General features: G+C 40.3%; 3 protein-coding genes across 6 annotated transcripts; 1 reads left to right on the top strand and 2 right to left on the bottom strand.

Annotated features, from left to right (window-relative positions):
* Positions 1–1,501: 1,501 nt before the first annotated feature.
* parp14rs1 (poly(ADP-ribose) polymerase family member 14-related sequence 1) lies at positions 1,502–14,084 on the bottom strand (the record flags this gene model as incomplete). Of its 2 annotated transcripts, none has more annotated exons than XM_084545265.1 (17): positions 1,502–2,967; positions 4,197–4,371; positions 4,466–4,602; positions 4,839–5,450; positions 5,543–5,758; positions 6,023–6,199; positions 6,365–6,427; positions 6,676–6,825; positions 7,575–7,653; positions 7,773–7,994; positions 8,177–8,407; positions 8,576–10,851; positions 10,945–11,169; positions 11,469–11,753; positions 12,993–13,023; positions 13,700–13,803; positions 13,910–14,084. In XM_084545265.1, 17 exons carry the CDS (start codon positions 14,082–14,084, stop codon positions 2,681–2,683), a joined length of 5,445 nt encoding a protein of 1,814 aa, XP_084401391.1. In that variant the 3' UTR covers positions 1,502–2,680. The 2 variants fall into 2 exon arrangements, with proteins under 2 accessions (XP_084401391.1, XP_084401392.1); XM_084545266.1 differs by having other exon boundaries at positions 6,676–6,822.
* parp9 (poly(ADP-ribose) polymerase family member 9) lies at positions 13,729–19,353 on the top strand. Of its 3 annotated transcripts, none has more exons than XM_084545268.1 (8): positions 13,729–13,844; positions 15,175–16,062; positions 16,465–16,680; positions 16,916–17,131; positions 17,403–17,463; positions 17,551–18,035; positions 18,217–18,379; positions 18,513–19,353. In XM_084545268.1, the coding sequence occupies exons 2-8, from the start codon at positions 15,190–15,192 to the stop codon at positions 18,791–18,793; spliced, it is 2,295 nt and encodes a 764-aa protein (XP_084401394.1). In that variant the 5' UTR covers positions 13,729–13,844; positions 15,175–15,189; the 3' UTR covers positions 18,794–19,353. The 3 variants fall into 3 exon arrangements, with proteins under 3 accessions (XP_084401394.1, XP_084401395.1, XP_084401393.1); XM_084545269.1 differs by lacking the exon at positions 13,729–13,844 and adding an exon at positions 14,228–14,356 and having other exon boundaries at positions 17,575–18,035; XM_084545267.1 differs by lacking the exon at positions 13,729–13,844 and adding an exon at positions 14,228–14,356.
* Positions 19,354–19,932: 579 nt separating this feature from the next.
* Positions 19,933–24,121, bottom strand: faima (Fas apoptotic inhibitory molecule a). Its single transcript, XM_084544207.1, has 5 exons — positions 23,715–24,121; positions 22,972–23,097; positions 22,638–22,866; positions 21,761–21,810; positions 19,933–21,536 (listed from the first exon to the last, which is right to left on the bottom strand). Exons 2-5 carry the CDS (start codon positions 23,083–23,085, stop codon positions 21,387–21,389), a joined length of 543 nt encoding a protein of 180 aa, XP_084400333.1. The 5' UTR covers positions 23,086–23,097; positions 23,715–24,121; the 3' UTR covers positions 19,933–21,386.
* Positions 24,122–25,218: the final 1,097 nt, after the last annotated feature.

Raw genomic sequence — 25,218 nt, 5'->3', positions numbered from 1 at the left:
CGGCAATGCTCTACTCTGTCCAGCAGGCGGAGCCAGAGGGCAGCCGCTCATCTGATGTTGGAGCCCGGAAGCTACTATACCAAGCTTTTTGAGTCCAGTGACACAGCAACTCTATTATACATATAAAATCATAAGGATGCAATTAGGCATTTACAGTGTAAGTAACAAGAAGTAACCTTTCAAGTCTCGATTGACTTGAATATGACATAATAAATTTGGATAAGCTCTTTTGGATTCAGATTGATACTGAGACTGTGGAATATAGTTTCTGCTCTCTCCAAGTATACAGTATGGCTACCCTCACTAAATGTGATGTCTAAGGCTGATTAAGGAGAAAATCTTGGATTTTATGGGAAATTATTCGATTTTGTTGATGCATTTTATACAACAGATGTAAAAGTGAACTAAATCTATCGGCAAAGTCCATATATGAAGAGAAAAATAATTTATACTTCTTCCTTTCTTGACTTGACTTGTTTATGTTACAGCTCTTGAATAGGGCTCTTGTGCTTAGTTGCATCATGACTCAATGGTCATTGTCGCTGACAATATTTTCATTGTCTTTTTTTTTCTCAAGAGAAAATCCTGTAAGTCGTTACATGAGTGACTCTCGCAAAATGCATATTAAAATTAAATTATGAAACACTTTCTTAAAGTAACGAGAAGACCTTCTATGACTTTGTAGTGGCATCAGCCATCCTGTATGGAGTGGTCTGCTGGAGCAGTGGCATCACAGAGAGGGAGAGGAAGAAGCTAAGATCATGAGGAAGTCCAGCTCTGTCCTGGGCTGCCCCTTGGACTCAGTGAGGGAGGTGGGTGACAGGAGAGTTCTGGCTAAACTGTCCTCCATGCTGGAAAATGAGTCCCACCCCCTGCACGGTGACCTGACAGGAGTGAGGAGCAGCTTCAGTGACAGACTGCTTCACCATCGATGTGTGAAGGAAAGATACAGAAGGTCTTTCCTTCCTGCTGCTGTTAGGCTCCACAACGAACACTCCTAATATGTGCAATATATCTATTATTTATTATATCCGTGTCATTTCTGCATGCTGTTGCAAACTGCAATTTCCCCATTGTGGGACGAATAAAGGTTTTTCTTATTCTTATTCTTAACTCAAATTGATGACTTAAAATTAAGTGAAACTTTTCAAAATAAAGAACATTTCTCAAAATTATGAAAAACTTTATAAAGTAACGAATGACTTAATCGACCTGACACTATAATCTGGTTAAAAGGTTTTCCTTTAATTTTTTGAGCAATGTATGTATGCCCACATTGTGAATACAGTATATAGTAATATATAATAAGCATCCTTTCAGCCTTTGTAATGAGTCTTCCAACTTTGTCCCTTCATGGGTTCGAACCACTGACCTTCAGCTCCCCATCAAATACTCTGGAGCATGTAGTGTGCCTTTGGAGGCGGAGCGTTCAGAGACGTTATTTTAAAACAAGATTTATTTGCTCTTGGCTACAAGAAATGTGATGTAGCACATGACATACCCCACCAATCAAGTCCTCTCACTGTTGCCCCTTCAATGCACCTGTTGTTAATTTCATTAACACCAAAGCAGCTAATACTGATTAACATGATGAGAAATTATTCAAGATAATGAGAAACCCATACATAATGGGAAATTTTCTAAAATAACGCACAACTTTCTTAAATAATGAGAAACCTTCTAAAAGTAATGAGGAACTTTCTAAAATGGTGAGGAATTTTCTCAATAGTGTGTTGGTATCTCAAAGTAATGTGTCAGCATCCTTAAGTAATAGAAATCAAAATACTGACTTGGTATTTCAAAATAATGATTTTAAAAAATTTCTTAAAATAATGACTTACTGTAGCATGTCAAATGGACTTGGTATCTCAAAATAATAAGAAACTCAAAATAATAGGTACAGGCACAGCATCTCTGTATGCATGTCTTTATTTTTAAGAGACAGAATTATCCTGAGACACTAACTCAATATTCCAAGAAATATTTGTTTTCATCATTTACAAGATCTTTTAAATCACAGTGTGGCTTTTTAATATTCCTCTGATAACCTGGTCATGCCCCAATATAAACAGACGTTTAGTCCACCTTCATTAATTTGTTAACAAGTAAATAATTAAATTGGTTACATGAAGCAGAAGGCACATATGTTTAAATGGCAGTGAAATCAGTTTACTACACGTGTTGCTCAAATAGACGAAAGCTAGACATAAAGTAGAGCTCAGGTATCATGCAATTCAATATGTGCAGAACACTGAAAACATCATAGTGCTCATTTAATTAAAGTGGCTTGTTTACTGGAACAGCAGTTACTTTCAGATTTCCTTTCAAAACCAGAACTGATCATTAACTAGATATACACAAGCTTATACACAATCACATGATTTCCAGGAACAGAGTGTCTGCTTACAAACGATCATACAAACTCTATGTACTCTGCTCACAGCTTTTACATTCTTATGGCAGCTCTTCCATTTTGTTTCCATCTGCTGATTTCTGTTGGCATAATAAATGTACAGCATTTCACTGAGATACTTTCAAGGCACTAAATGAGTCTGACTACTAACAACTGATCCCAGTGGTTGTCTTATGTCACTTCTAATCCAGTCAAATTACTGCACAAATTACTGCAATCATTGCAAGTCTTTTAGTTTGTACTTTTATGTTATATCTCATGGCTGTGTCACTTGAACGTAATCAAATATTCAGGATAAGCCTGGGTGTCATGGAACACAACAAACATACTGGGTTTGGACGTGTTGTCCACAACACTGTCGTACATGTCAACGGAGAGGGCAGCACCTTTGGCGGGTGGTGCGATCATGTGTTGTTGTCCAACGGTGTATTCCCCGGTCAGGACCCTGCAGAGGTACATGAACTTCTCCCCATTTTGATTCGGCTTGGAGTAGGTGTCAGCAGCAGAGTAAAGGGCATTGACAGCAAAATAAGTGCCATTGCCGTAGCATGCAGCTGAAAATAGAACAGAAAGTCACTGATCTCTGACATCTTTTACAATAGTACTTATTCTGATATTATGATTTGATTATATGGTACAGTCTAAAGGAAATGCTGTGCTGATGGTGTTCTACATACACTCAGTGTAGCTAGCTTCATATTGCTTCACTGCTCTATGCTTTATCAAAAAGAATTCATATAATTGAAACTTTTCTTTGGAAGGAATTTACAGCTCAAAGTAGCCAACTGTCTGTTGTCTGGGGCTTCTTTCAAAGACTGCGTTAATGGCCTGCAGTTCAAGCTATTGTGTTTTGAGCAAACTGAAAATAGATCCAATTGTGTGTAAAACCAAATGACCTAAACGGTCATTTTCGACTGGAAACGTATTTGCACTGTTCCTGATTTTACAATTTTGTCAGCATTCTGAGGCAGTCTGGTTTCAAAGAATGAATGTGTGCAGTGCATCAACTACATCCTTGGTCTACGCTAGGGCTGGGCGATATGGCTGAAAAATGTATCACGATATAAGTGTTTCATATCAGTCGATATCGATAATTATTGACTCGTTTTTTAACCTATTCTACCCAGACTTCTCAACTGCGCTGAGCGGGAGCACGTCCTTCGCTAAATGATACGCCACTGCATCCATTATTTCTTTATATTGCTTTGATGTTCTGCTGCCGTGTACCTCTTGATCAGAGGTTGCTTATTCGTTGTCATTTCATTTTGACTTACAGGGTCATAAAAATCCCGTCATAACTCATTTTTACCCGTCACTTTAATTTTTTAAAATGATAACAATGACATATTCAACAGCATTTAATTTTCGTTCTATTTTAATTAATATTCAGTAGCGGTGGAAAAAAAGATTCGGTTCATATAACCGGCCATCAAAGACGACTCAAGAATCATGAATCTAGAGTCTATTTAACCGGCTCAGTTGAGTCCTACCACGGTTGTTTGATATAACACCACTAGCAAACTAAGGCACTCAGACACTCTCTCACTTACGCACAATACGTACAGAAACGAAACTTAACCGACTAATAACCGCTGCTCATGGATCCCTGCTTAACCGTGAGTCAGCAGCCACTCACTCGGCCGGCAGATAAACGAAACTTAACCGACTCTAGTGTACACCAGTGTCTCCTCTAACTCGTTTCCTTCTGCTTCCTGCCATCTGCTTCCTGCTTCGTGCCATCGCTCTACTATCGACACTGAAAAACTGTGCCCTGTCTTCTCACCATTCTTTCCTGCGTAACTCCTGTTGAAGCCGCGTTCATTGATGATGGTCAAAGTTGTTCCACATGTGCCGTGGAAGAGCTGTCTCTCGTTGTTCTGATGACCATTTCTCTGATCCATGTCACGCTTCTTGATCTGTACACTCTTCCACAACGCAGGGTTCTGGATCCTCTCGATCTACAAGGAAGAAAAAGGGCATTGATGTAGATTGTGCTCTGACGAAATGCCATGTGATAACTAACTAATTACAAGAATGCTTAAGTGATGTTACCTTGATAACGGTTCGATTGCACGTGGCCTGAAATAGCTTCAAGACTTCAGCATGCTCTGGTGTCCCAGCCTGGATGGTGACAGCATGGCTGGTGGTACCAGGTGGCATGGCATCCCAGTGCTCAGGCATGTCTTCATCTAGTGGCAAAAAAAAAATAAAAATTTATTCTTATGGGCATTAGCAATTTTTGTTAACAAAATCTGCAGCAGACACCAGATCAACAGCGCTGGCACTGAGACAGATGAAACAGAAAGCATGCTAAAGGCTACAAATAATTTCCAATAGTAACAGATTTCTGGGCCCATGTTATAAGTTTGTCTGTAAAGATCTAGAATCAAAGTGAAACAGAAGTCCTTATCAGTCCTTGAAATACCTTTCAGTTTGTCAATTCGCTTTATCTGCAGGGTGCCTCCCTGGCTGTTAGTGGCTGGTCCTTTTGGCAAGGTGACAGTGTAGTCTTGACCCTGGACTGTAACTTTTACACTTTGTAGCTCCTGTTCTAGTGCTTGCTCAAGCTGGAAGTTGGTCATTGCATCAAAACTCTGAAACTGGAACCCTTGCTTCTGGTACTGCCACTCCACCATTGTGCCTGCCAACTCCACTTTCTTCTTCAGCTCCTCATCATCTCTGGCCCTAGAGAGCATTTTAAGGATCTCTGTGTTGGCCGTGATCACACCTCTGAATCCTTCAATGGTAATTGAGGCGTCTGCCTTCTTTTTTTCAATCCTTATGCTCACAACCATGGTTTTCTGGATGTCTTCAATGTGCTGGTAATCTGCATCAGACAAGCAAAGGATGGCTTTGTCTGAAATGGATAACTTGTGTTGCTCTTTGGATATCAGGTCACCGATCCACTTCTTGGCCCGGTCTACTTGAGCCTGTGTGTCACCGCATATGAGGAAGCAAGTGGGATCCACTTTCAGAGGCTCAATGACAAAATCTCCCTCTTTCTGTGGCTTGTCAGAACTCCCACCAACAAAGAATGCTGAAAGAACAAATTAAAAGACCAACTTTAGAATTTAACAATCCAAACTGTGAAATATTTAAAGCCTCAATGATTTTCTTTTCAGTATTTACTCTTTATTTTGTTGATGTTTCCCCAAAACCATCCTTTATCCTTAGGTCCAGTGGCCTCCCTTTCCTGCATACTGCTGTGGAACTCAGTCAGCATAGGTGGCTGGAAAATAACTATCCGGATTGTTGTCAGGGTACTGGAAGTGTTTTGGCTCAACACATCAATCACTGCGTCCAACATAGCACCTGCCACCTGCTTTGCATTTACTTGGCCTTGACCTAAATAAAGGAAAGAGTGAAATAAAGACTGTTGTGATAAACTAGTCAGCAACAGGGACTGCAAACACATCCTAAAACTTGACATGACTGGGATCAATATGCTTAACTCTAAAAAAAAATTGTTCCATAAACATTCCCTCGACTAGAAGATAAATTTGTTCTGAGGAAAGAAAACAATATGAAGAAAAACTGAAATGCTCTTAAGTCAAATGGGTTGGTTAGGACTTTCCATGTGGTAAACTCTTGAAATCTACCAAGTCTTACCTGTGCCAATGGCAGGAAATGCTACGGAAGTGTAAGAGTCTTTCACACACATTAGGAGGGCGTCTCTCACTACATTTTGGATTTTCACTGGGTCCGTCTGTCCGCACAGGTGGAGGATCTTCTTGCACTTTAGGTTGCCCGGCTGTGTCATAATCATGTCTTGGTTTGGCTGGGCACCTAAAGGTGTAGACAGTGAAAATGAATGCCTTTTGAACAACCATGAGTGTTTATATTTAGGCTACCTTTTGTACAATCTTAATCATTAACTCAGTCAGTGAGCAAGAATATTGTACTGTTGCTGGAGTCCTCTGTAAGTCACGGTATCATAAAGTGTTTTCTTACTCAGGTTTTGGCATTCCACTTCAACAGCCTGACCAGCTGCATCCAGAATAGCCTTAGATACTCCTGGAGAAAGCAACAGAATAAATCACCATCAAATGGAGGTCATGGTTACTGTGTGCGGATTTTTATTTATTTAACTGGTTCGACTTTAAGAGAGTTTGAGTCAGGTACGCTGCTTTGATTTGATACTTGATCTACTTTGAAAGCATCATCATCCACAGTCTGTATATATTTACATGTAAATCTAATCAACATCCTAAGTCTGACTTATTTTGTACAAATGAAATATTTTATTTACTGATATCATTTACCTGACTTAAGAGAGAAGTTTTCATTGGAGGAGTTGACAATGACATCAGTGGTCTCCTTGGTTATGTCTCCTGTGACCAACTGTATAGTCACACCTCCCATTTTTGCCTCATGCATTCCTGAGCTCGAGACAATTTTGGAAAAGGGGCCTGCTGGCAGCAAACACAAATAAGAATTAGAAGCCAAATCCTACTTACAATGAAGATTTCTGTAAAAAAATAAAAAATAAAACGTTAATTTTCAGCCTGAGTTTGGCCGAGCCTTAGGTTTATTAGACGTACGTATACTGTATACAGTGGTCCCTCGTTTATCACGGGAGTTACGTTCTAAAAATAACTTGCGATAGGCGAAATCCACAAAGTAGTCAGCTTTATTTTTTACAATGATTATAAATGTTTTAAGGTTGCCCCTCACTACACACTTTATACACTTTTCTCAATAACTTGCAAACATACCGCACTTCAGTCACACTGCCAGCGATCAAAGATACTGTATATGTAAATTTGGCAAGCTGAACGCATTCTGTACTGTACAAGAGACACCGTATGGAGGAGATTGATTGACAATGGTCTACAGTCCCTTAGCCAGTCAGGACGCAGAAGATGACACGCGGGCTCTCCCTTAAACCAATCAGGACGCAGAAAACAATGCGCTGTAAAAAAAAAAAAAAAAAAAAAAGCATGCAAAATTGCACTTAAAAAATCTGCGAAACTGCGAGGCCGCGAAAGGTGAACCGCGTTATAGCGACTGTAATATACACTAGTTAAAGTTTGTTTATATTGTAACATAATATAACATTATATTATATAATGTTTATAATATGTTTGTTAAGTTAATCCTCATAGATTTGTAACATGACATAACTGCACATAAAAATGTGTACATAAAAAATGTTGCTGACCTGAAGTTTGTGGGGTATTCTTGGAAACTGAACCACCTGTGGCATTGGGAAACGTCTTTGAAAATTCATCACTGAAAGCCTGGGGGGAAAAAATAGAGATAACTTCTACTAAAACCCCCAAATATTACACCAAAGCAGAAGTAAAAAAACAAAACAAAAAACGGACCACACTTAAGACTGCCTGTTTTCTTTCCTTACCTGTATAGTTGGCGCATCTCCTGAGTAAAGGAGAATCACAACCTTCTTCAGGTGTTTGGGTAGTTTCTTGCTGCTGAACTCTAAGATTTCATCCAACATCACAGAAGCGACAAGATCTTTTGGGAAACCCAGGCCACCAGTGCCAATGGCAGGGAAGGATATTGAGTTCAGGCCATTATCCTCTGCAAGGTCCAAGCAATTCCTGAAGATCCCACTCAAAGTCTGGAAGCATAAATACAATAAATATCATATATATATAATTATAGTTGATCCTTTCGACTTTCAATATTGTATATGTTATAGCTGAAAGTAAACATTGCTAAAAGTAATTTGTGTTGTATGTAATATGATTGTATAATCATTATAGCAGTTTCATCAAATTCAGATCAGAGAATCTCAATTACCTTTTCAGCTGTGCCTTGTCCCTGGTCCCAATGAGGTACAACTGCATGGAAGACTTGTTTGCTCTTCAGCTTGCATCCATCAGTAACAATTACCTCTCCAATAGTTCCTTTAGTTTTCTTGGCATGTACCAATTGCTGAAGTTTGGGCCCAGCCACCTTCAGGATGGCATTTGAAACTGCCCCTTTGTTCAGTGCAAGCTCTTCAAACACAGTATTCACTGTTACCTCCGTCTGAAAATGTGTTAACAGACTGTCATTAGTTGTGAGTTCTTCATTTTATGTAGTTTTTTTGGATACATGTGAATTAGTCATGCATAAGTTCATAGTGCTAATAATTCATGCTAAATACTCCAATAGTATTTGTTCTTAATGAAATATCATAAGGAAAATCCACATTACCGTGGCAGCTTCTATATTTCCTTTTTTAAGAGTGATTTTTAAGCCCTCTTTGGTCTGCGCACGACACAAGCAGGGGTCAGATCCAGGGGGCTTCAAAAGTGGAGACTTGGTAGCTGTGGAGACTGGGTTAACTTTGGTAGGCGTGGTAGCTACTGGAGTTTGTACAGAATGGCTGACACCATGATTCCCAAACTCCTGCTTGACAGCAACTTCCATAGACTGAACAGCACTGTCATCGTTGTTCACCAAGTGGATCGTCTTCAGGGTGTTGTCATCGTACTTCTCATCGCAGTATTCCTTTAATGCTTTGACAATGGTGACTGTACACAGATCCAGGGGAAAGCCTAGGCCTCTGCTGATGGCGGGAAGAGCCACAGAAACGCAGCCATGGAGTTCAGCAAGTTCTAAGCTTCCTTTAACAGCTTTTTTCAACTGTGCCAGAGACTTTTGGGGTTTATTTGCCTCAAATGCAGGTCCTACTGCATGGATAATTTTTTTGCAACGCAGCTGCCCTCCTGCACTGGTTATGACACAGTCTCCAGGCTTGAGTTGTCCCCTGGAGTTAATTATTTTGTCACATTCAACCTGCAACTGAGGGCCAGCAGCATTCAAAAGTGCTTTTGAAAGACCTCCATTATGTTTCAAGTCTCGATCAGAAGCATTGACAACTGCATGCACTGGGTAACTGCACATATCCGCCTTGCAAACAGCTATTTCCACTCCATCAGATGTCTGAAGTTGGTACACAGGTTTTGCTACTTGCCCATGGGGGGAGTCATCCTCTTCACCACCAGTTTCGTCAACCAACTGCACCAGGCAACCTGTTTCGTTTTTGAGCGAGGCAACATACATAGCTTCTTTATCCTGAAAGAACTTCTTTACTCCGGGATTGGGGACCTTTAAACTGTTAAAGACCACAGAAGACACTGCTTCATTAACCAGGGTCGTGAAATGTGTCACATCAGCCCGAGAGCCACTTAAACAGATGGCCTCCTTTCTGTAAGTCACCGCCACATTGTCTTCCAATTGGTCCAACCAAGATTTGTAATTTTTAATGTATTCAATGATGGCATTTGGCTTGACCACAACAGTTTCTTCAACCTGAGCATTCTGTGTTAAGAAATCCTTAAGTTCACTGCTGACTTTTATGACAATATCTTTGTGGCCAGACACCTCAACTTGTTGACCAGTGGTGTGGATTCGAATTCTCCTGCACGACTGACTGTTGGCATCCTCTAAATGACTGACCAGGTGTTGCCACTCCGGCTTCTTCAGGACATTCAAGTCTTCAACATCAATGCATTCGGATATTAGCAGGCGTCTCAGATGGTCCTGAGCATCCTTCAGATCTCTGTCAGAAACAGCAATGAGCTGCACTGCGAATGCACTGATGTCAAATGCAGCATGTATTCCTTTGGACGTGAGGAGAGCATCTGTAAGCTCCTCCTGTTGTTCATCCTTCAACAAGTCAAGTACAGAGTTGTTTAATTCCAAATTCTGTCGTTTTAATGAAAGCATTGCATCTATTATAACTTTGCTTGCTGTAAGTATCTCGTCACTTAAGCCAGTCAGCATCAAATCTGGACTATCTTTGCCAAATGACATTTTGAGCTCTGGGTACACACGCAGAAGCTTGTCCTGGAGGTCGTCTTGACACAGGATGTGGAAAATCGATCGTGACACTTTGATCCCTTGAGTTACGCTCTGTTTCTCCCTCTGTACCCTTTTTGCAGTCTTGTCAATGATTCCAGTCAGACTCTTCTCTAGTCTGTTGACATCGTTCACATGGCCACCCACTGACAAGACCCCACTGGCTTTATCAGACACTACAACCACATCTTCATTCCGCAGCATCTGTCTGATCTTCTCCTCACACTCTTCCCACATCTCCAACTCTGGGTGGAGCTTCAGAGATTTGAATTCTGACAGAGCTTGTGCAAAGGCTGACTTCACATTATCCTTCCACTCTTTGACAATGGCTTTGGCATCGTTTTGCTGTAGTAGTGAAGACACAGGGCTCAAGCGCACAGTAGACTGGCCAAGGTTTACGCTGCAGAAGCGTTTTGCCAAGTTACTATGAATGGTCTCTGCTGCTGACCGCTTTTTAGTCAGGTATTCCCAAACAGCGGTGTCAATTTGTTCAGAAATGGCAGCAGGGGGTTTTAGTGAAGGCTTGTCTTTGCCATACAGGGTGATTCCCAAAGATTTATAAAAGGGAAAAACTCTGATCTCTTTCTGCTTGATGTGATGCTTCTTCTTCAGGATTTTCTTAACAGCTGTGGGGTAAAATACATAATGCACCGTCACATCACCGTATAATAATTTTATATTCACACAGTAATATCTCAAATATAGTGCAAGTGAACTACCTTGATGGTTCTTAAACGTGATGACAGCAGACTGTTCCTCATCATTAAATACGACGTCTTCCACATCCCCACCTTCATTCTCAAAATAGAGGCGGATGATTTCTTCATCCACATTTGGAATGTCCTCAACTACAACTTGCTTTGTGACTTCGAGGGGTCGGACTGATAATCCCTTCTTTATGAATGTTCTGTTTTGGGGGCATCTTTCCACGAAGTTAGTGTTATCTGGGAAAAGGTATAAGGAAATGCATTTGTGTAAGAACTCAATAAGATGCCTGTGATGTAAACTAGTCAACTGATGGTTTGATTTTGTCAGGTTTTTAATGTCAGTGCACTCTTGATCAATAAGTCTACCCTCTCATAAATACAATACATTAGTGATCTACAAAAGCAGAATCAAGTCAGTGTATTTTTAGCTTAATGTTATTCAATGGTCAACCTGAGCTAACCTAATGGTCAGCCAAGGTACACATTATTTCACAATAATGTAAACAAAAAAAAATTATTTTAATAATAATGGGTACCTTCTGCACTTTGGAATGTCACCACAGTGGAGGAGATGTCAGGAAAGGTTTCCAAAGTGAAGTTTTGGGAGGCACATGAGGAGTCTGGATTCTTTAAAATGTTTTCCACCAGCATCCCCAGAAACTCCTGGTTTAACGTTTCTGGAACATTCCCCAGAATTGAAGATGTGGAACACAGCTCTTCATCTGCTACACTGTCATCTCCACCTTTTGCCTCCGTCTGGGCTTCAGCTGTTGGTTTGCGTTCTTCGACACTTGGCTGTTTGTTAGTAACGGCAACATCCGCTGTTAATGAGACATGGAGGCTAAGTGAACACACTTGTCTCAATAACAGATAATACAACAATAAAAACGGCTGTGTCAAGGTCAATACAAAATTTCATTTTTAGGTGGCCCTCTTGATAACATTTGTCAACACTTAAAAGAAAATTAATTTTACCCTCTTGTAACTGTTTTACAAACATTTAACCCACTGCCAAATCAGCTAAATAACAAAAGTAAAAGGGAGGCATAAAGAGACAAAAAGGGAACAAGGGCACAAGCACTTATGGAGAGAAGCGAAAGTGAAACAAAGGCACATTTGATTAGACTCAAGCCCAGTATGAAATCTGAGCAGAGCTGTGATACTTTTCTGTTGAAATTAACAGCAATATATTCTTTGGAAAACAAAACAAACAGCAATCAGTCAACAGTCATGTCAAGATGGTGTCTTTGTGTGTTGAGGAAGTACCTCAACTACTCTCCACCCAGTCTGGTGGAACATTAACTACAATGCAATCGTACAATATCTCTATCACTGAATAAATAGGATAAAGGATGGACAATTACAAGTGTACTTGCTCAACTAAAAGTATGAACACACCGGACTAACATCAAAAAATCGGCCACTAAGTCCAACTATGACTTAACTACACGTTCCCTTTGTTTGGGCCAGAAATTGGCACATAGGTTCTGTAGAAGCGTGAAAGTAAATTATTCTTCTGGAAAACCCTAAAAGCTACTACTAGGTGGGAGGCTAGAAAGCGGCACAAACCATCCTACAGAGTTAGCCTCTCCTGAAACATGCTGATCAGTCGGTCTGCAGTTTATTCATTCTAGGTGATAACTTATTTATGTTAAGACTAGATGAAAATGTGTAGCCTTTGAACTCGTTCTGTTTTAAGTGATCACAGAAAGTTTTTTTTTTTATAGTGACTGATATACACAGATATACAGTACTTAACAAGATGTCAGTTGTCATTTTGTGTCAATCCCATGCATGCAGATGCACAAATTTAAGATGAATGCACAAACTTAATTTAAATATTTAAAGTATGATTTATAAATCTTGAACAGAAAAAAAAACATAAAAATAAAACAGAATGATAACTAAAATTATTTAATGGTATATTTTGTGATTTCTGGCACCATAAATTACCTTTGTGGCATACTGTACATAGATTATATGGCGTCACAAGATGTGTGTGTTGGGAGCTTGTCAGTATAAGTAAACATTTTATATAAGAATTTGTTGTCAGTACTTACAGTTCTTGCTCACTTTATCAGATGGAACTTTCTGTGGGGAATAAAAAAGATATATTTAGTCATCTTTGATTTTTTTTTTTTTTTTTAGATTGCCAATACCCCAAATTTCAGCAGGGCTTAAAATGAATCCAATCAAACAGTTTTGGGTCGAGGAAACAGGGCCCAGTGATGCTTTCAGCGCATTACGCACAGTGGTTTATCCACACAGCAGGAACCGGGAAGAAAAGAAATCAGAGTGAGCAGCCCCGCCTTTGGTTTATGATCACTCATGTGATTTCCAGCAAGCCATAAGCAGTACAGGACCAGCGGTGTGCTCTTAGAATTGACTAGGAGACAAGCTGGTGCGAGTCTGAGGATGTGTTCAATGAACCCCATCAAATGAGTGATATGATGGGGTTCGTGATTAACTGTAGCTCTGTGTGTGAGAATATGCCAGAGAGTCACAGAAATGACAAATGGGCAGCAGGTTTAACTTGCCGTAGCCTCACATTATAAAAGGGCGGAAGAGTGAAACAACAAAGTTCATCTTGCATAATCTGTCCAGTGCCCTTAAGATTTTAGGACACAGAGAGCACCACCGTTGTTGACAATTCAAGATTAACACAGTAGAACACAAAGAAAGAACACACACATTGCTAACACCTTCTACTGTGTAACTGTATTTTTATTTTTTGACTAACTTTTAATGACATTTTGTAGCCGCTCACCTGCGGTGGTGCTTTCTCTTCCGTGAGTAAGCGAACTGTCATCTTCAAAACGCCTTTATCCAAGCTGATCTGATGTGCCTCTTTCTGCAGAACATTTTTCTGATCTGCAAGGGAAAAGAAGAACATTAAAGTTTTCTAACTTAAGGTAATGGCTGATAATAAGGCGACACTTTTTAACTTCACAGGGATTAATTTATAGGGCCAACTTACCCTCCTCTCTGCGGAAGCGCAACACCGCCGTGTTGCTGCCGTTTTCATATTCGACCTGACAGTCGCCGCCGTTAGATTTCTTACTCTGAAAGTATTTTACTAGTTTAGTTTTTAACCTAGGTATGTTGTTTTCTTCGAGCTCGACGAGGAGAGCATGCGAATACGTGTCGGCCATGGTTTCTGGTCCGGTACCGCCTGCCTTCTGTCACTTTCACTTTTGTTTCTGAGGAAATAAAACTCTGTTAACGTTGTCGTCGACTGTTACCACGAACGGACTGACGCATAGCGGGCAGAGTGCAGCTAAAGGCAGGGCTCTCTCTAAAAATTGTCATAAACATAAAGCTGAACCTGGTATCTGCCCCGAGAGAGGCACTTTTGTGGGCTCCACGCCCTCGCGCCATCTCATTCTTTCACTTTCTCCTTTACATCGGTACTTTCCAGACGGAGGTGAGTGTCTTTTTCAACACAATGAACTCTCTTTACAGCCGTAAGTGTAGTTTTTCTGCAATGAATAACGTCGTTCATGTTAATGCAAAATTTAGCTTGTTTTGTTGTTTCGTGGACATGCGTTTCTCGTGCTCATATCACCTGTATATAATAACAGAGATTTTAAGAAAAAAAAAAAAAAAAATGGCGACCGGACTCAGAAACATTGAAGGGGATACATTTACCTCCAGTTCCTCGTTTCTGTGAGTTTTAATGTCCTAAATAGAGCGGTAACCGGTATCAACAGGCAATAAACATACCGAGTGAACTGAAAAAATCTGATGAATTGTGGAAAGGTATGTGTTTTATTCGTCGTTTCCATGTTTTACTATTTACATGAAGTATAATTAATGTCCTTTGCATTAACATGCAATATGGCGTAGTCGTCCCATAATATTTTTTATATAGTTTTATGGAACAGGACACATTTAAGCCTTGTCTTTTTAGGCCAGGTGAATGATTAATGAGTGACACAGCCTTGCACAATATACATGTGTCTCCCTCTACTGGAGTGAAGGGATAAGTGCACAAATATCTGGTTATTTGATAGCATATCACAGATAGATCACCTGCTGACCAGTATTTTCCAGTGCATTTTCAGACCTGATAACACTGGCAAACATGAAATTAATTTCTATAATAATAATTCAAAACGATTATTATTGTTCATAAATTTGTGGTACAGCCGCAGGTTTCCCACTCATTTAAAAAACTCATATCTATGATGTTCGACATGTGTCCTTCCTTGTATGACTGATTGACACAAGGTGTTTTCTTAGATCTGTTCAGGAACCATGGATTGTAAATTAGACATTCCTCTTCATGGATCATCACTTAACATTGTGAAACAATGTGGACCCGACCTGAGTGACATCCTTTATAGCAAATTTGGATGCGTGGCCGCTTTCGATGGTGTCGATTTTGAGAGTGACCTGAGTGCTGCACGCCAAAGACGGCCAACTATCACCCCAGAGAAGAGGCTTTCTGTTTTAGTTTCAGGTGTTCAGGTGTCTGTGTGGAAGGCCGATCTCACCAATTTCCGTGCGGATGCTGTCGTGAATGCTGCAAACAACGATCTACAACACTATGGCGGCCTTGCTCAAGCTCTGTCTGATGCTGGCGGACCTCAGATCCAGAGAGACAGTAATGATCACATCAGTAAATATGGTAAAGTGCAAACAGGAGAAGCAATTAGTGCTTATCCTGGGTCACTACCATGCAAGATGGTGATTCATGCTGTGGGTCCACATCTATCGAGCCATTCCGATGTGACATGGGCTGAACCTCAGCTGGAGAAGGTCATCAGGAACATTCTAGACTTAGTTAGGAAACATCATCTGCAGAATGTTGCCATTCCTGCTATAAGCTCTGGGTTGTTCAACTACCCCCTGGCGCAATGTGCAGACACCATAGTGTCTACTGTGAAACACTACTGTCAAAGGTCCCAGGGACATCTTCCCACGGAGATTTTTCTTGTGAACAATGACGAGCCAACAGTCATGGAAATGGAGAGAGCTTGCCAGAAGATTCTCAACCACTACCAGCCAAAGTCATACAGCCAGGCAGCAGCATACAACACCAGAAGTGCGGCCAAAATGTCAGTGTCTGCCTTCCAGGTAGGAAGTGTCCTACTGACACTGAAGAGCGATAACATTGAGAAACAGCAGGTAAGAATTGGGCCTGGTTCTTCCTTATGTAATCACTCAATTAGTCTAGATAAAAGTGCATTTGTTTTGGATTCACACAACAATACTCAGGTACTCAGGAGTCTGTAGTCAGTAATGCCATTTACATCTGTCGGAAAGGCTTTTAACGTTGTGAAAGGGTCTACTATAACCCAAACCATGATCTTTTCCTAAACCGAAACTTACCAGGTAGTTATTATTATTGTTACTCCCTTAAAGCTCCTAAACGAAGTTTTCAACTTGGTGTAGAGACTCTATTAAAACACATTCATTGTAAAATGACACAAAGGACAGATGCATATACTAAATCATTAGACATTTGAGGTTGCTTTATTCTTGCTGTGATCATTTTTTAAAATTATATAAAATTTTCTATTTTCTCAGACAGATGTCATCGTAAACACAATTTCGCCAGACCGAAACCTGAGCAAGGGTCAGATATCCCAAGCGTTGTTGAACAAAGCTGGTCCTAAAATGCAAGACGAAATAATCTTGGCTCCTTATAATGGACATTCCATCATCACAAAAGCCTACGGGCTGAAATGTAAAGAGGTGTATCACACGTGCTGCATGGAAAAGGGAAAATCTGGAGCAGAAAAGGTACATTTAAAAAAAAGTGTTGTGGGTCTTTAAAATAAAAATGGGAAGACTCAGTGTTTTGTAGTTTGATACATTTTACACTGTAAATAATCTAGATTTGTTATGTCTCAGAATCATTATTTTCTTTGTCAAGTCATCTCATCTCTTCTCATATTCAAGCAATGGAGAAAGAGTGTTTTGTACTGTGATAAGAGCTTGCATTTTATTTTTCTGTTCACTTTTTCAATCATTTCAGATCCTTTATGATTCAGTGTTGGAGTGCTTATGGCTAGCAGTGTCAAGGAAATACAAGTCAATCGCCTTTCCTGCAATCGGCACTGGAAACCTCAATTTCCAGAAAACGGAAGCTGCCAAAATCATGTCATATGCAGTTGGCACTTTCGCCCAAAACTTTCCAGAGAAGTTTGAAGTTTACATTGTCATATATCCTTCTGACCACAACACATTTCAGGTTGTATTTTAAAAATTATGTCACTAATTCATATTAATATTACCACATCTTTAATGTTGTAAATAAAAATGTTGGGATTTTGAGCTGTGAGATCGAAATTGTGGTTACATATTAACTGCGGTATGAAACACTCCCTACACTTGCTGAGAAAGGTTGATTGGGTTTGTCTGGTTTGGCAAAATTAGTTGCCTATGTTCTGTAACTTAACTCAGCCAGAAAGCCTTTTATGCTCTGTGAATAGTCTCATACCAAGAATTTCTTCTCTTTCCAGGCTTTTGAGGAACAAATGAGATCTCTCCAGGAGAGGGCATCACATCCCAGTGTTCCCCATGGTAACAAAATATTTCATCTAGACTAATATGACCTATTTAGGCACTTGTGGCAGTTTGATGGTGATTATTTAAATCACTGCTGTAAAGCAGCTATTTTGTCTTCTCCACCAGCATCTGAAGACAAGAGAGGTCCAACTTCACAGATCAGCCTGAGCAGCATCTCTGATGAAGCAACACACGAGGCTAAGAAATGGCTCAATGATCTTCTCTTAAGTCGACCTGACACTGTTAATATCTGCAACAACTTCATCCTGCACATCAGTGAGCAAGAACAGAGGCAGGTGTCTCATCTATCCAGAAAGGCTGTTTCCATTGAGGAGTTTTTTGCGAAAGGCCACGCGTGCATAAGTGTAAGTGGAGCTACTCATGAAGACGTCGTGGTCACTGCGTTGAAGATAGAGGCCATGCTCTGCAACATCCACAAGAAGTTTGTCTCAGAGGAAGAGGAGGAATTGTGTCTTATGACAAATACAACAAAAGTGTTTTCTGAAAGAAAGACAGTTCTCCGTACGAGCCAAGAGTTCACAGACAGATCATCAGACTTCAGAAGTCAGGGGCTGTGGATATTAAAGGTACATTATGTGTGAATGCATCATTCTTGAAGTTGTTAAGTTGTTGTAGGACATCTTAAAGCTTGGTTACCTTGATTGAAAAGGCTTCATAGATTTAAATTAATTATGTTCCACATTAAAATCAAGCAATTAGTTTCGGGTTTCATGTCAATCTTATTACATTGAATTATTTAATTTTCAGGTGGATGAAGTAGTGAACCCCGCACTGAAGAAGCTGTTTGCCCTGAAGGCAAACCAGTTAAACTGCTCCACTCGTCCTCAAGAAATGTTTCAACGCATACCTGCACAGTTCTGTGAAATGGTCAGCCGCATTGGATTCTACGCAGAGTATGCGCCACCTGATGGTATGAGAATTCTTCCACCAAAAAGTATTAATGGCAAATCTGTAGGGTCTTAAAATATTAAGAATGGCAGGCTACACAAGAGCAAAGGTACAACATATAGAAACATGACTTATCTGTCTTCCTCTGGGTACAGAGCCAGCATATGGAGAGGGAATCTACTTTGCTCGCACACCAAAGAAAGCCATGGAAGTGTGGAAGGAGAAACATGAAGAGTACCTGTACTTTGTGGAGGCCGAGGTGCTTACAGGAAATTCCACCCTTGGTAAACCAGGTCTCATTATGCCGCCTGCTGTGGGGTCAAAGCCAGGACTTCTGTATGACAGTGTGGACGACGGAGGCAGTGATGTCGCTGTCATATTTAGTGGTTATCAAGCTCTACCCAGGTACATCATTACCTGTAGGAGGTTGAAGTAGATCACCGTAAAAGTGCATCCTTAACAGATATATTTACTATGAGGAAGAGGAAGCACTTACTGTCTGCATTATTTCTAACTATATAAATAAGAGATCAGCATCGCAACATTACAAAGGAATCACTGATGTAAGGTTTATTTTTCTTTTAGCTGAGCTGCAGGAGTAACTTCTCAGTTTTGGTTTCTTTTTGGGTTATAGACGTGTATCATATAGCAGCACTATTACTGTTAAGAATTCAATCTTCATGGCGTAGTCATTTGTATAACAACACCTTAAAAATGTCCTGACCTGATTATACTTTTTATAGAGGGTTACGTGTTAAGTTGCACCATATTATTAAAGCAACAAATCATCCAATAGCAATACAACTATATTTTATTGTGTATTACCTACAGCACAAAATAAATAGTCATGATTCAAGTCTAATCTTAAAATCAAAACAAAGACTCTCATTGTTTCAGTTACTAAATTGAGGACAGTAAGTTGGAGCTTAATGTAAATGTGGGCTTTTGTGATGATTTCTCTGATCCTGATATTGAATTAAAAAAAAAAAAAAGATTCTTTTTTGTGTCATTTTTAACAGTAACATCACTGCCTCATAAATTATGGACATGGTTACTTGGTGAAACACACAGACCACAGCTTTTAAAGGTCTTGTGTGTAGGATTCAGAAAGATAAACTGTATTAGCAGAAATTGAATATGGTATTGTCTGTCTCTGTGTTAGCCCTGCGATGGACTGGCGACCTGTCCAGGGTGTACCCCCGCCTCTCGCCCGATGACAGCTGGGATAGGCTCCAGCAGACCCCCGCGACCCTTAACAGGAATAACCGGGTATAGAAAATGGATGAATGAATGAATATGGTATTTAAATTACTCACTTGTTGTACTTGTTCTAATTAATATGCAATCAGCGGTAGCTTTGAAATGTGTTTGTTTGGTTCAAATGAGCACTTCACATCTACGTACGGAGAAGGCCCTATTCGACAGAGCTTCAATGTTTTTACAATGGCCCAGAAAGAACAAACCAAACACTGGTTCTCTTAATGCCAGGTTCTCCTACACACTTGAAATGGGCAGGGTCAGTAAGGGGTGTTCTGTTGTTTTGAGATTTGAAACCTCACTGCTGGATGACCCTAAATCCTACACACTTGTCCTTTAATGTGTGTCCAGCATTGTCTGCTACAGTATAAAACATACTTGAACCTCAAAAACCAAAAGCTGTCACATTGATTTAATACAATTAAATGCAATTAAATGCATTTTACAAAGTAAAAGACATGTACAAATGTAGTGTTTGTATACAGAACACATGAAAGACGTAAAACAAGGTCCCTCATATTTTTAATGAAACAATAACACAGCTGCTAGAAATCACAGCAGTTCATTGCGCATGAAATGTCATCAACTTTAACCCTGGAAATGGTTTGACAAGAATAACTAATTCCAGGAGTCTTCAGCTGCATTTCACAGTGACCGGTTTCTTTGTTTACCATGTGATCAGTCAACTCGGTGTACTTTCAGTAAAGCGTCCAAACTAATATTTGCCTTTTCGTAGTATTTTACTCATGCTCAGTGAGCCCAATAAACTGTGAATAGCTCTCTCTAGAAGGGAAGTCTGTGAAACCTGATTATCTTAAATTCTGTACAACAACGATATCTGACCTTCATACAAGAGAAAACAAGGGACTGCACAACAGAATGGCACACAGTCTCTAAAGACAACAAAACGTCTCCAAAGTGTGTTTGGATATTGGCATGTCATGTATTTCAGCTGTGTCTATGATTTACTACTGGCAATATTGTCACATCTGAGTGATTGTCTATGAAAGCCATTAGTTTGTGTACAATGCCAGTGATTCCACACATCTACACTAGCTCATTACACATTACTGCAATCTCAACTGACTATAACAATGAAACAAAGACTGCTTAACATGTCAATGCAGGAGTACACAAGGATCACTCCAGTGCACTCTGGAATGATGCTACATTCAAGAGATAATCTCATACCCTGTTTGTTTTTTTGTTTTTCAACTGTTCAATGTTGAACCATACAAGAAAGCTAGCATGAGGAGAAAGAGTCTGGGGTTTACTGGGACAAGTTGTTGGTGAAGAAGTAACTCTTTTCACCTTAACGATCTGAGGCGGTGCGTTTTCAGCAGCATGTTAAAAGCAGAGCCTGGTTTAGTGACGTACATGTGGCACATCTGGATGTTACTGTGATTGGCTATATTTATATAAATATTAATCACCAGTGAAAAAGATCTTTTTTTCCAGTGTGGACATTTTGAGACAGTTAATGTTTTCTTTTAGCTGCACCTTGTCTTTTAAAACTGCCCAGACTGCAGGACCTGTCATCGGTGGTTACTACATTAATTACAGGACAACCTTCACCAACATATGGCTGATAGCACCCTGCACAGTATGGCCATCAACACACCGGAGAGCATATTTCTGTCAGTCGCTCCCCGACTCCCAACAGGTTTAAATTACATTTACTCATCAGCACCCTCGCTCATTGTCACAGATTCTAAGTCACACATACAAACCCGATCTCCGCTTTCACACAAATGCAAAACAAACATTTGCGGTCACTCTGTGCACTCGGCTATCTCTGTGCCGTCTACGAGGAGGGTGTGAATGATACCATCTCGCCTCTTGCCGCTGCTCACAGCTTTTACGCAGCAGTTGTGGTCTCCGAGTGTGAAATGTGTCTCTGTGCCATCGTCCACAAACTCCCCCTGTGAACACGTATCACAAAGGTGTGCTCAAGGAAAGGAAACATGCAGAAAATGGGTCCACTGGGTCTTTTTTTAATTTTTATGTTATTTATTACTATATAGTGCTTTGGTTACTAACTTTAGGAGATACATGTCCAAAATAGCTGCTCTAGATTTCCCAACACACAACTCTTTGAATCAGTGATGCATCCTTTATTACATAAAATTACCGGCATTATACTTACTGCAGTCTCAATCTTTTGTCCATTACACCACACATCCATGGTGTCTTTCTCTGTAATTCAAGTCAACAAACAACTTCATCAACATGCAGCAGTTGGGGAATAAAAAGTATGTGGTGTGAACCACTAAACAAGTTTCAGTGTTTGTACAGACATTTTCGAGTTGTTTTTTCTAATGTTACTGTGTGCTTGTACGACAAAGTATGAATTCATCTGTTCATTTTGCACTTTCCCAAAACAAGCAAGGCAGCAAGTAGCCTGGCATAGCAACTACTTAGGAAGTTGGTCTTGCTCCCAGGCTCAGACAGCAACGCCGTGAATGATATCTGTTCTGTGGCTTGATCTTCCTTTCCCCTTAGAGCCCCCAAAGCTGTTCTCTGAAAATGTATTTACAGACCACACTCACATTTCTGCCAAACATCCAGACATATAGATTGTAGCCACAAACATGTATAGTTCTTATGCGCTGCATGTGCTTCAGGCAGTGTGCCGCCTGATCAGCTGTAAGCAGTGCAATTATAAGAAGGATTAACTTACCCAGATGACAGAGGTGGCTGAAGATGGCGTGGGGCTTAGTGCAGGTAAAGAGCTTAGCCTTAGCTCCAGCATAATATTAGAGGGTAGTTTTAAAGAGCCATAAATCACATAATGCTGACTATTGATTAAACATCTATGCCACTAAGCAAATATCCAGATAATATTTTAAGGTGGAGCCAGTTTTACAAAAAACGTCTGGTCGTCTTATCCAAATCAACTCCTGGTTCTGCTTAGTTGTTTGTTTTGGGAATAGAATATGACAAAATATAGCAATCAGATAACATAATGACTGATGAGAAGAGGGGTGGTGAGTGAAGAAAAACAAAATCAGGGAGGAGCTCACCCAGGACTACTCTGCAGTCAATGCCGTCCAAGTTGAGCACCCAGGTGCTGGTGACCTTTGATCTGTTCTCCATGTACTTCTTCAGGCTCTTCCCGTTGATCTCCAACGTGTACTCGTAAGCAAAACCGCTGACTGCATCAATGTTGATGGTTGCTTTGGTGTCTGGCTTGCCCACATTGAAAGTCTCCTTCCCCACAAGTTTGAACATCCAGTCCCGTCTGAGTATCTCCTGTAGGATGGTGTAAAAGCCCCAAATTACAACCGATAAGGAGAAAGACGAGGTTAAGAATGAAATGCCTCCAGTTTGTAGCTGGCTGGCAATGTGAATGCATACCTTTCCATCAACGTAGATGACCCTCTTTCCAGTGGTCGTGCCATGTTCAAACTCTATTCTGTGGACTCCATCACTCAGCGCCACCTCCCACACACCAGCAAGATCATTCGACATCCTAAGAACCTACTGGAGGCGAACAATAAACAAACTCAGCTTCACACAGCGACGCTAAGGCATGGCTAAACGCTATTTACCCGACATTAGCTAACAAACGGTGCTAACGATTAGCTACTAACACAGGTGTGAACTCTTATTTTGTGTAGGTATCTCCCCTAATGTACAATACTACGGAAGGGCAGGAATCAGGACGAATTGTTTCAAAGTATTAACAGTTAGTCAACTCGTGATAGAAACATGGCTAAACATAGTGAAGTTATCGCTGTTTCTTGCATTGTGTCTTCCGGTGACAGGGATTGACTTTCAAAATGACAGTAGACAATCGATACTTTTATGTGTAAGATTATTGCACGGATATTAAATCTTCACACCATTTTTTTCTTCTTTCATACAGACCTCATGAGACATAAAATATTATCAGACTTTAGCGCTTCCAACCGAGCGGCCATTAAAAATAGTTTTCATGAGTTTTATTTTGAAAAGTAAACGGAAGCCTTGTTGTATTAGCGATCAAGTCCCCTGTTGAGCATATTTTCTGTAGCTGCTACTGACTGCTAACGTAACCCCCGCTGCTATAAGAGGATAATCTCAAACGTTTGCTCAGGAATGTCATCCATCATTATTACCTTAATGGTCCTGAAAGAATCCCTCTTGCTCCGTAGTTACCAAATGTCTCGCAGGCCACTTTAACGCAGTTTTTATTCGCGGGTGATTAGCTAACTGCAGAGAGCCGACAGACGAGCTGTGACTGTGCTGTTACTATGGTAACATGATATTGGCCTACGCGCAGGCTTGTCCCCGCCCACCCGGTAAAGACGTCCATAGGAATGACTCTCAGGTAAATTAAGGGTTTCTAGCCTGTTTTTTCATAATAACAGAAACCAGACAGTATTTCATGTAGTGAAATATTATTCTACCACCAGGTAAGCATAGTATGAATTTAAATACAGGGGACAGCTGACTAGAGTCCCTTTAGATTGTTCAAAGTGACACAACTTGGCCACATGCTCAGGAAATATGGTCAAGACTTCACAGGGTTACCTCAGAAACACCCAAGATCACACTTTATTTCATATCACTATTTTTGGCTTTTTTGTCCAGATCTGTGATTTCTGTACTTAAATGGCTGGAGAATTTGATATATGTGTTAAAAATGTCACTCAATTTTAATTGGGGCTATTAAATCACAAATGTGTGTCTCTTCTGTGATATTTAATTTTCAGTTAAAGAAACATGATGTATAGTGCAGAAATTTAATTAAACTGCTAGAATATAAATCTTCTCCCAAGTCGTAGCTCTCTTGCAGACCGAGTCAGATTATCCTCCAGGATTTGGTGACATTTTTCTGCATTCGTGTTCCCCTCCACCTTTACCAGCCGCCCAGGGCCTGCTGCTGAGAAGCATCCCCAGAGCATGATGCTGCCACCACCATGCTTCATGGTGGAGATGGTGCGTTTCTGGTGATGTGCAGTGTTTGGTGTTCGCCAAACATAGCGACTAGTCTGATGAAAGAACCTTCTTCCAGTTGACCTTGGATTCTCCCACATGCCTTTGGGCATGGAGATTTCATATGAGCTTTTTTCAACAAAGGATTTCTCTTGTATGTACATTCTCTCCCATCTGAGACACTGAAGATTTTAAGAGTGGTCATAGGTGTCTTTAGTGGCCTCCCTCATCAGTCTTCTTGTCCAGTCACTTAATTTGTGAGGACCGCAAGCTCTAGACAGATTTAAACAAGTGCCGTACTCTTTCCATTTCTTAATGATGGATTTAACTGAACTCCATGTGCTGTCCATTGAGTTCAATATCTTTTTGTACCCCTCTGCTGACTTATACTTTTCACCTGATATTTTTTCTGAGTTGCTTGAAGTGTTCTTTTGTCTTCAGGTTATAATTGTAGTAGAAATACTGATTAACCAGAGACTGGATGAACCAGAGACTAGACCTCCCACAAACTGTTTTTATATTACAATCACTTGACACACACCAACTGCACTCAGGTTATCTCCATTTCACTATTTGTGACACTGTTTCCATCCACTAGCTGGACTTCTGTTAAATTAGGCCAGTAATTGTAAAGGGGGTGAATATTTATGCAAGCACTTATTATACACTATACATTTTAATTAA

This window comes from Chelon labrosus (genome assembly GCF_963514085.1).
Source record: "Chelon labrosus genome assembly, chromosome: 5".
Lineage (NCBI taxonomy): Eukaryota > Metazoa > Chordata > Actinopteri > Mugiliformes > Mugilidae > Chelon > Chelon labrosus.
The sequence above is the reverse complement of the archived record's forward strand: the minus strand, read 5'-3'. Positions and strand labels throughout refer to the sequence as shown.